Source organism: Bactrocera latifrons, unplaced genomic scaffold, assembly GCF_001853355.1.
Source record: "Bactrocera latifrons isolate USDA-ARS-PBARC rearing strain unplaced genomic scaffold, ASM185335v1 scaffold_219, whole genome shotgun sequence".
Classification (NCBI taxonomy): Eukaryota; Metazoa; Arthropoda; class Insecta; order Diptera; family Tephritidae; genus Bactrocera; species Bactrocera latifrons.
In genome coordinates this window covers 473,554-489,857 of record NW_017535730.1, presented here as the reverse complement: position 1 = coordinate 489,857, position 16,304 = coordinate 473,554, and the positions used below count along the sequence as shown (strand labels likewise).

At 38.8% G+C, this 16,304-nt stretch overlaps 1 protein-coding gene across 1 annotated transcript; it reads left to right on the top strand.

The window, feature by feature from the left end:
* The first annotated feature begins 1,423 nt into the window (after positions 1–1,423).
* On the top strand, positions 1,424–14,672 carry LOC108968487. Its single transcript, XM_018932549.1, has 3 exons — positions 1,424–1,567; positions 1,712–1,861; positions 14,132–14,672. Exons 1-3 carry the CDS (start codon positions 1,424–1,426, stop codon positions 14,621–14,623), a joined length of 786 nt encoding a protein of 261 aa, XP_018788094.1. The 3' UTR covers positions 14,624–14,672.
* The last annotated feature ends 1,632 nt before the right edge of the window (positions 14,673–16,304 follow it).

Sequence of the window (16,304 nt, the reverse complement as noted above, 5' to 3'; positions counted from 1 at the left end):
GAACGTGGAACGTGCCACAGCGGCCACTTGCAGCACGCGAAATTGTTGTAAAAACTCCAGTGTGGCGGCAATAAGTTGTTGTTCGGCTGCAAAAGTTCCGGCAACGGTAAAATAAACGTTTGTCGCTACACACACGCATACACGTGATATATGTTTATGTGTGCATATTTTCCTTTTTTCGGTTGCAACACGAATGTCACCATCATTTTTTAATCGACATTAAAAATATTGCAACAGCATTTACATATTTTCAGCGAACAGAATATGTGCTCCCTTGATTCTCTCCCCACGAACACACACACATACCGCGCATTTTCACCGTCAACGCGAATGGCGCTGCCACCGCACGCCGCACTCGCCATAATGGCTGGAATGGGTGGAGCGAACACTGCAATTATTATGCAATTGTACTTTTTGTTGTCAATTGTTGTTGTTGTTTTTTGTTGTTATTGCGACATTCCAAATGAGCACCCGGTTAGTAGGGCAGAAATTAAGCAAAGCAACCGAGAGTACAGTCTATTAAATGGATTAAAGCCGGATCATTCGTTCATTCATTCGCTGCAAGGGAGCGCGRGAAGAGCGTGCGGAGGAAAATGGCGCAAAAGAGTTTAAAAATAATAAATGGAAAACAGTCAGCGCTGTTATCCACTTATAATCTTTGTTTATTCCGTGATTTAATGCAGTCAGCTGAAATTAAATGACCAAAGAGGTTTATTTAAAAGCCCGCAAAACCGGCGGCCACAGCACTTCGTTTTATAGTTATACTTTGAAAATGGAAAGTGATAGTAAACTAGGATTTACTGGCTTATGAAAGAGGTTGGCGTTATTGTGGGCGTACTGTCGGATATTCTATTTTATTATTGTCGTTTGAAAGCAAAAAATCTGTGATCAACAGACGGTTCGTCAGGAAATGCTGCTCTAAGCTTAGATATGCAATTCTACACCACTAAGTTTCAGTGATAAAATTGTACCATAATTAGTAGAATGGTTTAGAACATTGCTTATCGGAGACAACCACCATTCGTACACTTAGCGCTTTATCCAAAATATGTGCTAAGCTGTTAGATTATATATATGAGGTAAAATTATTTTTTAAACTGAAGGCTTAATAATCCTCCTTATCTCCATGCTCGAGTTATTTTTGATTAGGCTGGTTTGGTTGCCTCGCCACAGAGGTATTACAGGAAACCGTCAGGCTGTTGAGCTTGATAAATAAGCGCTTTAATCTCAATAAACGCGGAATGAAAACGGGTTGGAGCTCCTTTAGCTTCTTCTAGTTTTAGTGCCATGTTGAACATCAGACCAAATCAGCAAGCGCTAGTCGACTACCAGCAACTGTGCAGTATCTAAATCCTCCTGGCCCGTGATAAATTATACTTTTTTCAMTCAGAATCTTTGAGGGTTTTAGTTTGAAAATAGAACCATGTTGCAGTCTTATCTCCATCGTCGAGTTATTTTACGATTAGACTGGTTTTGGCCCGTCTACAATGGTACTGCAGGAAACCATACTGCTGTTGAGCTTSATAACAAAGGCGTTTCTGAGTCAATTACCGCGGAATGTGAACGGGTAGGAGCTGCTTTGGCATCTTATGGTTAACTACTGGGCTGTTGGACCSCAGARCACATCAACAAGTGCTGGTCRACTACCAGCAGGTTTAAATCTTAAGAGATCCACGTAATTTTTTTCTCTTAACATCTTTGCGCATTTCAGCCCGGAGATGGAACTATATTCCATAGGCAACGCACGGCCACACACGTCGATAGTGACTCGCCAGAAGATTCCGGTGGTTATAAGGTTCTTAATCAACCACTTTATGATCCCTCAGCAAGTGAATACTACGAGCKTTGTCTACGCCGAATGGTTCCGATCATCTAAGCTTTGCTTAAAAAGAAACTTATGACATCGACCAGATTTTTTGCCAATACRGATGAGGATTTCTATGCTAGTGACATAAGGAAATGATCTTAAAAATGGTAAGGCATGCCGAATATCAATAAGAACAATCCATTCTATTCCATAATAGAATGTGGACAAAAACTCAAGAAGTGTTGCTATAGAGCTATTCGTATACAAAATCTTCCGAAACCAGTTTCTTCAAAATAACTATAAGAATGCTATAGACATGGCTTAAGTTGTTCTAGGTCAGGTCAATAGTAAAGTGTATTTGTCGTAGGAATTGTTTATTTTACAGCATTGTGGAGTCATCAACAACTTCATCGACTCTCTTTCAATGTTCTCGAGCTCGAGTTGCCGCGAGAAACGAGAGTGACTCTTGCGCAGCTTCATTCTGAATATTTTAGCAGGTTAAACTCTTACCCATTCAGAATAGACYCCGACGTATCTAATATATGTACTGCGCGCAATAAGTCACCGTATGACATTAGCCACCTCTTTGCATTCCCTCCCCAACCCCAAACATCTGATATCTCTCACGCTGTGGTTCRCCCTCGTYGAAASAGCACGTTTCTTGGGCCTTTCTTTGGATGCCTTCGACGACAACCTATCTAATCCTCACCATCCTAACGGGAATAATGCATCCWTTAAAATAACAACAACAAACAATGAGCTACACGAGATATATGTGCGTCGCCATTGACATAGTTCAGCGAATTAAGAGACAGCGGCTACGAKGGCTAGGTCATGCCGTYCSAATGAATGAAAACACTCCAGCTCTTAAAGTATTCGGCGCAGTACCCGCCAAGGKAAGCAGAAAAAGRGACATTTCTCCACTCCATTAGAAAGATTAGGGGCTACASTTGGAATMTCCAATTCATTGGAATAATAAYAACTTSAACTAYAATTTCTGTCYTGTYTTACRAGCTCTTTGAGCGAATTTATCAATATTCTCTCATTTCTCATCATTTACACAGTCTCAAAGTCGCCAGAYCCTCACCAAATAGCAACAGCCAACAGCAATTACACTAATATTTTTTCAAACTAAGTAGGTATGCCTGATAAATACTCTTTTATAAGCAGCAAAAACAGATAGTATCATATTTTGTTAGCAATTCCGTAAGTATGCTTTTCATTAACAACCTTCGAATATAGGAGCARAGGTTTATATATTACCTCTATGGTAAAACGAAAACTGCAAAAGAGCGCATAAATATTAATGTTTTCCCGTGCGCTGTGGCGCAAGCGGGGGAAATTCATACTTGCACAGCTCATTAACGCACAAAACACAWCGTTTACAACGCAACAACAAACACAACAAAGCCACAAAAATATGAATCACGATTACACAAGCAACCAGGCGAGGTGTTAAGTGCCGCCGACTGCCACACACGCACCCCCTGCACGCTGAAACAAACGTACAGCGATGCGCCGCCGACAATTTGCTATAATGATGATCACTCATACGCCCTGTCAGCCGTGGGCGATTGTAATTGAAAGCACAACAAGACATGATGTGTGTGCACAAATGGACCAGCMCGGGGGATTTCATATTTTTCCGCTTGCCCACACAATTACTTAAATGCGCTTGTAAGCAAACGAGTAAACACAGGGCGGCCCATGCACACAGCGGCATTAAATATTTACAGAGGTGGCTATACATACAATGCAAGGTATTTTTATATACATATATATTCATATGTATGTATGTATATATGTTGAGTTTGTGTGAAAAATATGCGCCGATATTTATAGATTGAGATGTGTATAAGAGACAGGCTATACATACAATGCAAGGTATTTTTATATACATATATATTCATATGTATGTATGTATATATGTTGAGTTTGTGTGAAAAATATGCGCCGATATTTATAGATTGTTGTTGCCGCCAGCACGCGCAAATAATTTCTATATTTATGAATATTTCAAATCCCAAGTGTGAAAAAGCAACAATCGGAAACCAACCACACGACAACAACAATAATAGCCCCTATAGGCTACCTAGGGTTTAACGAAAGTGTAGATAGCGTAGCATTGAAAAAGAAATGCTGAAAAGCAGCAACGTACGCGCATCACTGAACCACCTGTTGCACACTTGATAAAGCCGTTGCTGTTGATGCCACATAGCGAAAATACGAAAACAAACCGGTTACTGTGGGAATTGAGAGATTTTCAATATGCATACTCTAAATCAGCAGCTCGCTGGAACTTACAGACACTCATATACTAAAACATTAATAAAAGAGACCCAGAAACATCTTGCCACCTTAAGCCTCCAACGAAGCTCGGCTCTTTATGCGAACGTGTAAATTCCGTGCGATTAAATGCCAACATAAGAACACTTGAATTAGAAAGTTTTCACTAAAAAAAAAAAAACAAAAAAAAGAACGAATACGCCACCACAACCCTCTATAGGCCTGACTGACGACAGGCGAACCAGCCAGCACGACCTCTTCACACGCCACAAACAGGCATTTCTTACCCACAATCCAGCTGACAGCCTCACTTGCTGCCCGCCYTCGCTGGCAAATTACATTCATTGCTCATTTCTTTTGTGTGCGTGTGTCTAAGGCCACACGTTCATKTTGCCTGAATTACCAATTCATTGGTCACACAGGTGAGCTTGAGCTTGAGCGAACGCATGACCCTTTGTTTGCACACATGTATGCGACAATTTATTATCCGCAACGTGGCTGCCATTTCAGACATTTTATGGCCGACAATGAGMGGCAATCGTAGCAACGACCCTCGTCAAAAAGCTGACCAACAAAGATATCTAACACTCCACACACACACCTTACACCGCTCTTGAGTTGAGCACTTTTCCAAGGTCTCGCCACACCTTCAAGCATAAATTCTAAGCGTGCGTAATGCACACACCTCAATACTCGTTTATTGAAATAATTGTCGATCTTTTTTCATGCATCCTTCTTATCCTCATGCAAGCCAACCAGTGATCCCAATGGGTAGTTTTTCGTTTGCTTGTCAGTTTGTAAGGCTTGTCAGTGACCTTTGCTAACGATATGCGTGAAACGATTGCTTTTATTTGGGCGAGAGTTAGTTGACCTAGTGACTATCATAAGCATACATTAAATAGGTGTGTGAATTCTTGAAATTTTAATGCGTRACAAAGCCTATCAATTTAAGCAGATTTAGTTTGGGTGTAATACCAATTTGCTTTGAGCCTCTTAGATTTTGCCTCACAAGTGGGTGATATACAGTTTTATGCTCACATTCCAGTATGTCATATTCGTACAGTTTTATAATTCCCTCATTCACTCGGAAAATTGGAAATGATTCGTCAGCAAATTCATTCTCAATAGACGAGAGGCGGTCGAAACTAGTTGAAGCCAGGTCCAGAGGTCCAGTTCCACATAAAAACATCCCAACTATATTCCCGCCGCTTCTAATCTGAAAAAGGTAGCATTACTTCATCCCGGATCATGACGCGCCATTTCAGTCTGCGGACCTGGAAAATAGTAGATTTCCGTACTAAATCCTGCACTTCGTCTGCTAAAGGCTCTTTATTTTTTTTTCACAAACCGCCGGCAAACAGTTTTTTGCGCGGATGAGCTTTAGCCGGATGGCTCTACGTCTAATTTTCCTACTCTTCGTTCATCACTCGTCCTTCGTTTTTTCTCTTTGCCACGCTTTGCTTCTAAGCTGTATCAGAGTTTTCGAGCTASATTCTCGAATTCCACATCTACAGGGATCGGATCATGTTACTATATTTTCAGAGCTCAGCCGCTTCGGTGTTTCTATAGTTTCTCTCTTTCGTCTATACAGGCACTGACACAGAAATAAAATGTGCCACGTGATTTTACTCCCATTTCCACAGAAAKAGCAGTCCATCACCATGCCCATATTTGTGTAAGTACTTTCTAAAGCAGCTGTGTTCAGCCAGAAACAAGATTTTCTAGTGAGTCATTATCGATGTATTTGACTGGATGTTGTCTTCATAACCACAGTTCCTKCCCTTTCCGTCCAATTATTGACAATACAGGTTTAAATTAAGAATTCGACCGTAGGGCATCTGGTTATAGTAGAAAATTTCCGATATCATCAAAGTCGAAAGCAAAAGCTGACCTTCAACTTAGTTTTCCACAATTAGTAACAGCTCATTGCAATTAGACCACGATTGTTTTTGTTTGACGCGGTCGTTAGTGACTCGTTAGATATCAATTGTAACCATCTGCTGCCGAAATGCATCGGACTTCATGGGATTCGCTRGTGGAAATTCAGTGCTTAAGGTTAGTGTGCGTTAACTTATGTGGTGCCCATTGATCGAGCCTGACCGATGACATACAAGAGATCAATGTTTAACTCCTGGGCAATCGTTGCAGTGGTCAGATGACGACCGGAATCGACGATTTCCATTATTTTATCGATGACAATAAAGCTTCCAGAACTTGGTATCAAATTCACCAGAACGAGATCGACGAAACCAAGCTTCCGCGAATTGCCTGTTACAKACCATAATTTTTTTCACATTTTCARCCGTCTGACTTTCGTTTTGGACTTTAACGAAGAAAAACTATAAAATATGGCGCATTTCCTCTCTATTGGTGTCTATCTTTGAGACATGCTCAGTGTAAATCAAGCACAAAACTGTCTGAAAAGACGTCTTAGTAAGTTATCTTTCTAATAACATATAATCTAAACTGATTTTTACTAGTTTTATCATCTCATCAAAAATAAAGCTGGAAAGTTGACAATTATGAAAATCTGTTCCCAAAAATCTGCAAACTCACTAAGATGGCAGTCTTTAATGTATGTAGCACCCGATGTACTTCTAAAAAGTGCGATTTCTTTTAGGTCTACATCTACATCGTTAACAGAGCTTTTATAAAAGCCTTGAGGAGACTGACGGTGAGCTAAAAGCTAGTCAAGAAATGCATGACCTCTGTAGCTATAGCATGAAGCTACCAARCAACCAGCACATATGGAGTATTCTTYTGAGCAAAGTAGAACAYAAAAAKTCCATGRAACTGCTAGTTCTTACCATGATTCATATTGCCACAATGATAGGTGTTCTAACTGGAACTGTTCCATTGGCACTTACGCTGTAAAGCTAAAGATTTTGGAGGACGCAACGTGTAAAACTATCAGGAMCTAAAGTTAACTGAAGATATCTAGACACTTTCTCCTCCACTATCCAACTTTMGCTCAGTTGAAGCATTTSGGTCTTCATACTTCTACGAACCCGGCGAAATGGCTGGAAAAAATAGTCCACAWTTTCTAACTAGCTTTTGGTTAAAGTTTTGTGCTTAGCTCACAAGAAACACACACATTCACAGAGAAKTTAAAACTTTATATTTGCAAGCACTTACTTTTGTTTTTAGTTCTTATCAAATCCGTATGTATTTACATGCAGGCACAAGTATGTACTTGGAAATATTTGCCTACATTCATTATTTGCGGTCATACATTCAATTTCTTTCGTTATGCCATTGTTGCTTTTGCATCCATTTATAGTATGTGTGTTCTTTTTTGTTGGTTCATCCCTTGTGTTTATACACATCAGTTGGCCACTTTAGTTACTCGTAACTTTCTGGCAACTGCCAACTTACATTTCTTTTACCTGAAAAAGGCTCGTAATTCTTCGAAGTGTGCTCAAACACATTTCACCTCTAGACATTCCACTCTCCTCTCGGTGACTGTCTATTTGTGGCTGCGAATTCCGTTGTGACTATGCTTACGATCCTTTGTTTAACAAATAGTATGTGAGCTCATCCATACGTCCATCCATACTCACACACATGGTATGTATGTCCAAAAGTAGGCATATACGTAGCTATGTACTTAGGAGGCTGTTGGGTAGCATAAACGAAACTTGCAGGAAAAAATTAAGCGCTACAGCAACAATAAATCATAAGTGATAACGTTAAAAGCTCTCTTATATACACACCTTGACAACGTTTTCTATCCTACGCAAAAACTTTACAACAAGTTATTCACTACAAGGAGTATTCCATGCAAAGTTTCAAGGAAATGCTTGACTAATAGGATTTAAAATGGATTAGTTAGGAGACAAAGCAGGCAGTACGATAAAGTYTCGATTTCCTAAGGGGTCATAATTGCATATAAATATGTGTACGAGCTTGTCGAAACACATGTGTGAATATCTACTATTGTAGACTACTTTTTTGTCTACTACTAAGTCAGCGCGCTAAGACTTCATGCACAGTAAGTACCTAATAACACTAGGAATTTAAGAAGTAAACAACGAAGCAAATCTAATTTAACTTCATTGTGAAATAGGATTAAGAAACTAAGTTTGATATATATGATCCAGATATCATAATAGCTAAAATAATAATAAAAGCCAGTTGTCAAAACATCTTTAAACGTCGAGTCCAACCATCATCTAGGGTTCGGCCAGGAGCTAAACRTTGCATAACTAAACGGTTTAAGTCATTTGCCATTTGCTGATCGCAAAGAAATCAAAATATTTCTGATGCGGATGCTTACCGAGTTAAAATACAGGTCACTTATGAAAACGTCAAGTGAAAACAGTCGTAAACGAATACCAATGAACCGGTGCAACGTTGGGCAAGCCAGTATTGACGGTCAGAAAAATTGTGTTAGGTGTTTAGTGGACTTTCAAGRAAATATACAACTACCATGAGTTGCTTCTCTATCTCCCAACTTTAATTCGGACCTATTCTACTATCAGTTGGACCATCTGAAGAAAACAATCGCTCATATCCCGCACAGTTTTGACTAATAGGAGAGGAAGCGTGCTCCATCAGGACAACACCAGGCCACACATATCGCTATTTACTCACAAGCAGCTCCGGAAACTTGCTTTGCAGGCTCTTATATGTTACATAAAGATTTTCTGTAAGAACATATAAAAATAAAGCAAAACATGGTCTGTATTCCAATAAAATTGCATTAATACCGTAAAAAAAACTTTTTCGAACAACCAAACAATGCTTCAAATAAGGTGTTCTACATCTTAGTTTCTTGAACAGTCGAAGGCCATGCACCGATTTGTCAATGACGTTTTATACTGGCCCTTTCCGTTTTCCGTAGCTCCTCTCGTAAATTGTGGGGGCTCACAGCGAAGAACGGTTCCGGTCCTATCAGACTAGTTGCGTCAATCCGTTTCCCCWTGATAGTTTTTCTCTAAAAAATGCTTGGAAATCTGGCAGTAGTTTGATACGTGGTCACATTATATCAGATCTAGTTGCTTGTTCCTCAGGTATGGAGTASTCCGATTCACTTTTGCTTTCCAGTGAGACTTTGAAACATTTTTCAAAATAAATTGGCTTGGTAATGTCGTCTCCGGGAAAGAGTGCCAACAGTAGACTTTCTCCAATGACACTCTATTTCTGAGCGCCTACTAACCTGTTGTTACCATGCCCAGAAGACAGCAAGGCTAAAATTAGCTGTCATCTCCACAACGATGCGGAGCGGAATTACCTTTAGTGCTCACGTWTGCCGAACTTTCATCAGCTCTTCCTCAACAATTGTAAGTGAAACTCTTGACACAGATGATCCCCTCTATATGAAATCATTCGTCTGACTATCATGGACATCCAGCGTAGTATATTTGGTTTGCAGTTCCAGCTAGGGGCAGCTAGGAGTTTGCACACCATTAACACTCAGTTTGCTTTCGCAATCATTGAGTCCACATGCTTTCTCACCTATGTTTTGAATCTAGTACTAACGCTGGATATTTAATTTCGTCAAACCTAGCCACTTCCAACCCTTGGAGTATGAACAATTCTCAAAGATTGAAAAAATCGTCTTCTTGTTAAAGGAATGATGGCCAATTTTGATAAACTTATGTTAAGTTCAACGTTTACGCACTATCTTTTTTGCTAGGATGAGTCCTGTTTGAATGGTATCGATATTGCTATAACGACAATGTCATCCGTTTAGCATTAATGGTGTACTTAGAAGAATCAATGACACCCCATCATCCTAACTTGTTGGAGAAATATATTTAATTGGACCAATAAATTTTATGTTAATTATTTCTACCACATGAATACACAAATTCATATACACAATACAAATATAAGAACAATAGCCTGAAAATGCTCCACATGCATTCCAATTAAAACAAAAGCAACAATTAAATGGCATTCTTTACCGCAAAACCCGCAAAAGCGTGGAAAACCAATTGTGCTCGGATGGATTGTTGTTATTGCCTTTATTTTAATTGTATGGGATAATTATTGTTATTGGTTTTGTAATTGTATGTATGTAATGGAAAGAACCCAGTCAGAATTAGGAGAATGTGTGATATCATGGGCAAATAAAAGTTTGTATGAAAAATAAGTTGTCTACGTTCGCCAAACGTTTGAGAGTAGAGAATCGAACAAACTATATTCATTATAATAAGATTTGAATAAAATTAAATTCTATTATATTTGGACTCTACAAAAATTTCAAAATATATTGAGAGAACACTTCGCTGAGCAGATAGTTTCWCGTTTTGRAACGSTCAGTTGGCCACCCAGATCGTGTGATATCACACTGTTAGACTTTTTTCAGGGGGATATCTTAAGTCCATGCGGACAATCCCGTTTCGATTCAGGCCTTGGAACAAATCATCACGGCTGTCCTTCGCCAGTTAACAGCCGAAATGTCGAACGAGTCATCGAAAATTGAACTTAACGGATGGATTATGTGAGGCGTAGCCGCAGCTAAAATTTTAAAGAGATAATCTGCAGAGAGTAAACGGCAAAGACTGTTCTTTCGAATGATAATAACTGTTCCCCATTAAATTTKAARTTTCTGTGTTTTTTCTTTAAAATAAGAGATAACCACGAAATGGATCACCGTTCATTTATAAATGGACAGCRKGACGAGCTGAGTCGATCTAGCCATGTCCRCCTGTATATATGGTACTAACTAGTCTYTCAGTTTCTGAGATACCGATCTAAAATTTTTTGGGACCATCAATTTCGTATCACTACAGCATATAGTTGTCATATAAACTAAACGAYCRGATTCAAGAGCTTTGTGCAAAGCTTTTTCATTTGACGAAATATTTTAAAAACATTTGGTATGGATTATTATCCGAGACTTACTACCGGGCCGATCACATTCCTTGAAAGGGAGCCTTATACCATAGTTTCYGTAKAACTGAAGTCAATGTTTACTCCACRATTSAACGTTTGAATTTGAACGTTTAATYTATGAAAATGTTCCATACTGACCGAATAATTTAACTTGCAATCTGGAAACTTAATTTTCGCACAGTTGTGCAAACAATCAATTTTAAAATAGCCAATACAACAACAACAGCGGCAGGGTTGGAAGATTTACTCTGAAGTCTGACTGGGGAGTAAATTATCGCCCACAAATAGGCAGGAACTCATACTCACATACAAAATAAAATTCTGTTGTATTAAGCATTTGTTCAAATATATAGACATAAAATATACAGTGGATCACAAAATTGGTCACGTTCCAGAAGCATATCCATTTTTTTTTTTTTTCATTCACACTTACATATGCAGTCAAAAATAAATCGGATCAGATTTGTCCATAAAAAATWAAGCAGGCCGTAAAAGAATTCTTAGCTCAGTTCAGGAATGGAACGCTATTAGGAGCATAAGAAGTGGCGAATGCGAAAATGCGCAAAGGTCTGTAAAAAAAAGAAGTTATTTAAAAGTTTCGGCAGAGATAATTTGCAGAGTATTACGAAATGCAGGTCTAAAAGGTTGCTCAAAGGTTAAAAAACCTTTAYTTACTGGGAGACACGGGAAGTTGCAGCCAACTTTTGCATGACTGAAAGCAGATGGTGTGGGCGGACGAAACCAAAATAAATCGTTGAGGAACAGATGGGCACGAAAATATCTATTTTTAGAACGCCAGATGGGCCTCTACAATCTCTGGATCCCTCGAACGGCTGTGGAGTATATTAAAAAAATTGGTCTGAGGTGTAATCGCCTCTTTGAGTGAATTATTGCCCAAGGTACACATTGATACCGTGATTAATCTTGCAAGTCACTGTACATATACACATGTTGATTAAAAATATTTTTTAATTGTGAAGTAAAGAATGTTATCGGTGCAACCATATTTTATGGAACGGAGGCAGTTTGATTTAGATGTTTCCATACTGATGAGAGGTGGTAAGGAAAGTCAGGGTAATATACCACATACAAGTATACCAAAAGCGGGTCAAACCTCTCATACAAGTTCGAGGAATTTCAGATAAATTAGTTTTTCCTCATTCCTCTCCAAAGAAAGAGATATGGAAACCATACAAAAATCAGTCATTATATTTATCAGTGGAGCTCTAGGAACAATGCCACATTAGGCAAAAAGCCGAATTATTTTATAGGCAACTGGCAGCAAAGTCTCCTGTAATAAGGGCCAATCTATGATACTTAGTAAGTACCCGTTTCTACCCAAGACCACTAATTTGCGAAATCGAGTGAGAAAAAGGTAGTCAGGGAAAGAAAGATAAGCACAAATACAGATGGGTCCCAACCAGATCAAGTGATGTACGAGGTAGTGTCTTTTTAGCAAAATTACATACCAGAATCGCCTTTCGAAGATCAATGTCTAGTGGGCGTTASCAGGTTCTTCATACAACAACTATTGTAGAAGTTGTTAAGACGTAGAAGAAGAAAGGTCTATAGAGAATATTCTATGCAAATGTCAAGCTTTGTATAGGAAAATAATCACAACTATCGGTTAAGGGTTTTTTGACAATGTTTCGGAAGCTGGCCAGATAAAACCTTTTGTTAATTAGTTTCAACTTGTGTTAATGAATCAGAAACTTAAGGCGTCCTCAGTCGAATATTATTCAATAATGAATGTTGGGTCTCAAGATGGGTGATAGTTTTATGAGTGGTACGCTCAGTAGRCCAATTAGGTTGACCATAAGTTGAGCGAAGCGTGAGAAAAACAATCTTTACAGAACYTGAACGATTTGTAAGTGCCAAGATACAATGCCAAACAATACTGAAAAAAACAACATGACAGCTTGACAAGAATCAAGCGTAATCTGTCAAAAAAGGCTATTGGAAAAAGTACCTCTACTTGGATACCGCGTTATAGAAAATATAAATAACATTTTAAAAACACTTATCCGCAATTCTTTATTGCGAGTACAAGGCTCATTAAAACAAACTCTGATTTCGTTACTTTTGTAGACTACGACTAAAGCATTTCAAAGTAAAGGCCTATATTGATTCAAGATTTTGCCRGCGAACCCAAACCATTACTGTCATCAATACAGACGTGGCTAAATCTTGTCCTTATACCTAGGCTATATTGTTTATATAAAAGCATAAAAGCTCTTCAACACAAATGAAAGCTCAAATTTCACACTCGTTCTTTTGAACTTTCACTTGTTTCGAAGAGCTTTTATACTTTTACACGAACAAAGTAGATCAAGTCTTACTATACTATATATTGCAATCGTTAGTTAGACTTCGTACCAACAAAAACTCTCAGCCAATCACAAACGAAAAAAATATGCTTCGGAAATTTTTAGCAGTTTTCTCTGACGAAAGCTTTGCGAAAACGCTTGATCGAATACAGTTATTATTTCAATTACCATTTTCTGAGAAGGGTGACAAGAAGACATGTAACGAAAACTAGATTACAAGAATAGAGTCTAAATTTTTACTTTTGTGTAAGTATTTCCCATCACTTCCAWAGGCTGCTAAACTCGATTTGAATTTGTTAGTCACATTCTTCATAATTTCTTCACATTCTTCTCACTTTTTATACATTATTCTCAAATGCGTAAGAATTTCCATCAAGAATTTACATTTTATTAAATGCCAGCGTTGCTGTCAGCGAAAAGGGCGAACAATTATGCGCAAAAACGATTGCAATATCAGAACGAAACCAAAGTAGAGGAAAACTGAAGAACGTGACATTTGTCTTTTATACGAAAATTTTAATTTCGATTTTCAATTAAACACCAATGGCAATTTCCTCAAAATAAACTTTTGCCACCGCCTTTCTTGCCCAACAACAAAGTACTTCAGAAGGCAAAGGCACGCTGCTTTATGCGATCCCACTAAGAAATCGATAAAACTTTGCGTTTGCGGGAACCGTAAAGTTTGCAATTGTGACAGCATTACCAATTACGTGCGCGCTTGAAGCGCAGCATAGCGTCGGTGCTGAACTATTTCGCTTCGCATTTTACTCCTTTCTCACTTTTTATACCTTGCCTTTGATTTTAGCACTASGCTGCTTTTTGTACTATACTTACAATACTCATTTGGTTTGCATTTGTTTTCTTGCAGATACTGCTCTATCCGGAAGAGGGTTGGGCGCGCACGGCCTCCTCCAGTTACTGGACCATCACACCTTGTTGGTGGCAACCGAATCGCTGYCGCATCGAAGAGTTTACCGGCACACAACGGCAATCGACCAAAGCTAAAATGATGCCGCTCGAACAGAAGGGTTCACTACTCATCGCCGGACATTTTCGCAGCAAAAAAGCGTTGACTGGCGGCAGTCCGTTGGGCGGCCGCACTTGTATGGACTGTGTAGATGATGGTGATGGTGGTGGCGTTCATGGTGATGGCGCGGCTAGCGGTAAAGAGCCGGAAATTGACGAATTCAAACTGTATCTGACTTCGAATATCTCGATGGAAGACTACAATATGGGCTACTGTTTGACCGGTTTTGTGGAGCGACGCTGCCATCAAACCAACACATACCAAATGACCCACTTCGCCGTCATCAAACGGCAATGGCCGTCCATTAGCAGTGCAGTTGCAAAGTCAACGTAATTAAATCAAAACTTTTACATTATTTATTTATACATAGTGCGAGAGGTGCTTACAAAGTTTTGGACGACAAAAGTGTGCGCAAGTGTAGTATGTTTGTATGTGTTTTTCTAGCTTTKTAAGCCATGTAGAGATAATTGAGATTAAGCTAAGTGTTGGCATAGCTTTAGAGTATTAAATAGGCGAGTTGCTAAGTACAATTCGTTTGATAAATGCTAGTTTTAGGCAAATGCAGCAGTCTACTTTTAGGCGCTTAAATGCAGTAAGCAACTGTCGTCCTTAAATATGCACCGACATTGTTATACGCTGCTGCTATGCGGGAATGCAAATAATTTGAAATTTATGTAAAACCCTTTTTTCCTTGCTTTATTAAACACACACTTGACAGGTATTTTGTGATAAAACAATCGAAAATTCACACAAAATTGAACAATGCATTTGCAGCAACACACGGACGCATGCCAATATCGTATATTTAATATGAAAAATCTGCCTGCAAGCGCGTAAAATCAGAATTTTTCATTTCATTTTACAATGTAATCGTATTGAAAAATCAACAAAATCAAAATTCCGAACGAAAAATAAGAATGCYAAATGTCATAGCATATCCGCAGGCGTTGCAATTTTAAATTCATAATAATGACGCATTTAAATATGAAAATGTTKCAACGAAATCGATACAAAATATACACTACATATTATCGAAATAACACTCTGTGGAACCCCACTTTTGYCGGTGTAATTAACGCATTTATTTGATATTCGTTGGCAGCGCTAAAATATTATTTTTGCTACTGTTTCGAAATGTATCACGCAGTGTTATTTATTTATGTTAAAAATTAAAAAAAGTTGCAATTTGCGTGAAAACGCTTTCAGTGGATTCACGCGAAATTTATACTAAAATGTAATTATTGAAAAATTTAAGTGCAATAGCACTATAGAAAAGACAAGGAACTAACGGGTTTTTCAGTAAGAMTGCTACACAAGCTTTTTCAATAATAAATACTGAAATTATTTATTCCTGTGAAAGTACATCCGTGGAACTCGACTTGACGCTTGCAGCAGTCCAGACGCTGAAAACAATTTTCGACAGTTTTCAAAATAAATAAATCGGCCGATACTGCTGCAATTTCATGTTCGGTATTCGTACGAAGTTCATCAATCGTCGCTGGCTTATTGGCATGGACCATAGACTTGACGTAACACTACATGAAATAGTCCAACGGCGTCAAATCGCACGATAACACGTTCAACGAACTTGGTTTTCAACAAATCGATTGTGACATTCGGCTTGTGACGTCGGTTTGTTGAAACCACATATTGTCCGAGTCCATATCATCCAATTCAGGCGAAAAATATTCGATTAGCATATAGCCTTAGTGATTCCCTTTTACACGTGCCGGTCTTGATCATCGCGGAAGAAGTACGGCCCAATGACGCCACCGCCCCATAAAGCGCATCAACCGTAATTTTTTCAGGATACAATGGTGACTCCTAGAGTATGTGTGGATTACTGCCTGACCAATAATGCACATTTGGTTTATTAACGAAGCTATTCAGCGAGAAATGAGCTTCATCGCTGAAGATGATTTGTCGATGAAAATCTGGATCATTTTCAAATTGCTACTCGGCCCAATTCACGAACATACGACGACTGTGGTGGTCAAGCGGCTTCCGTTCTTAC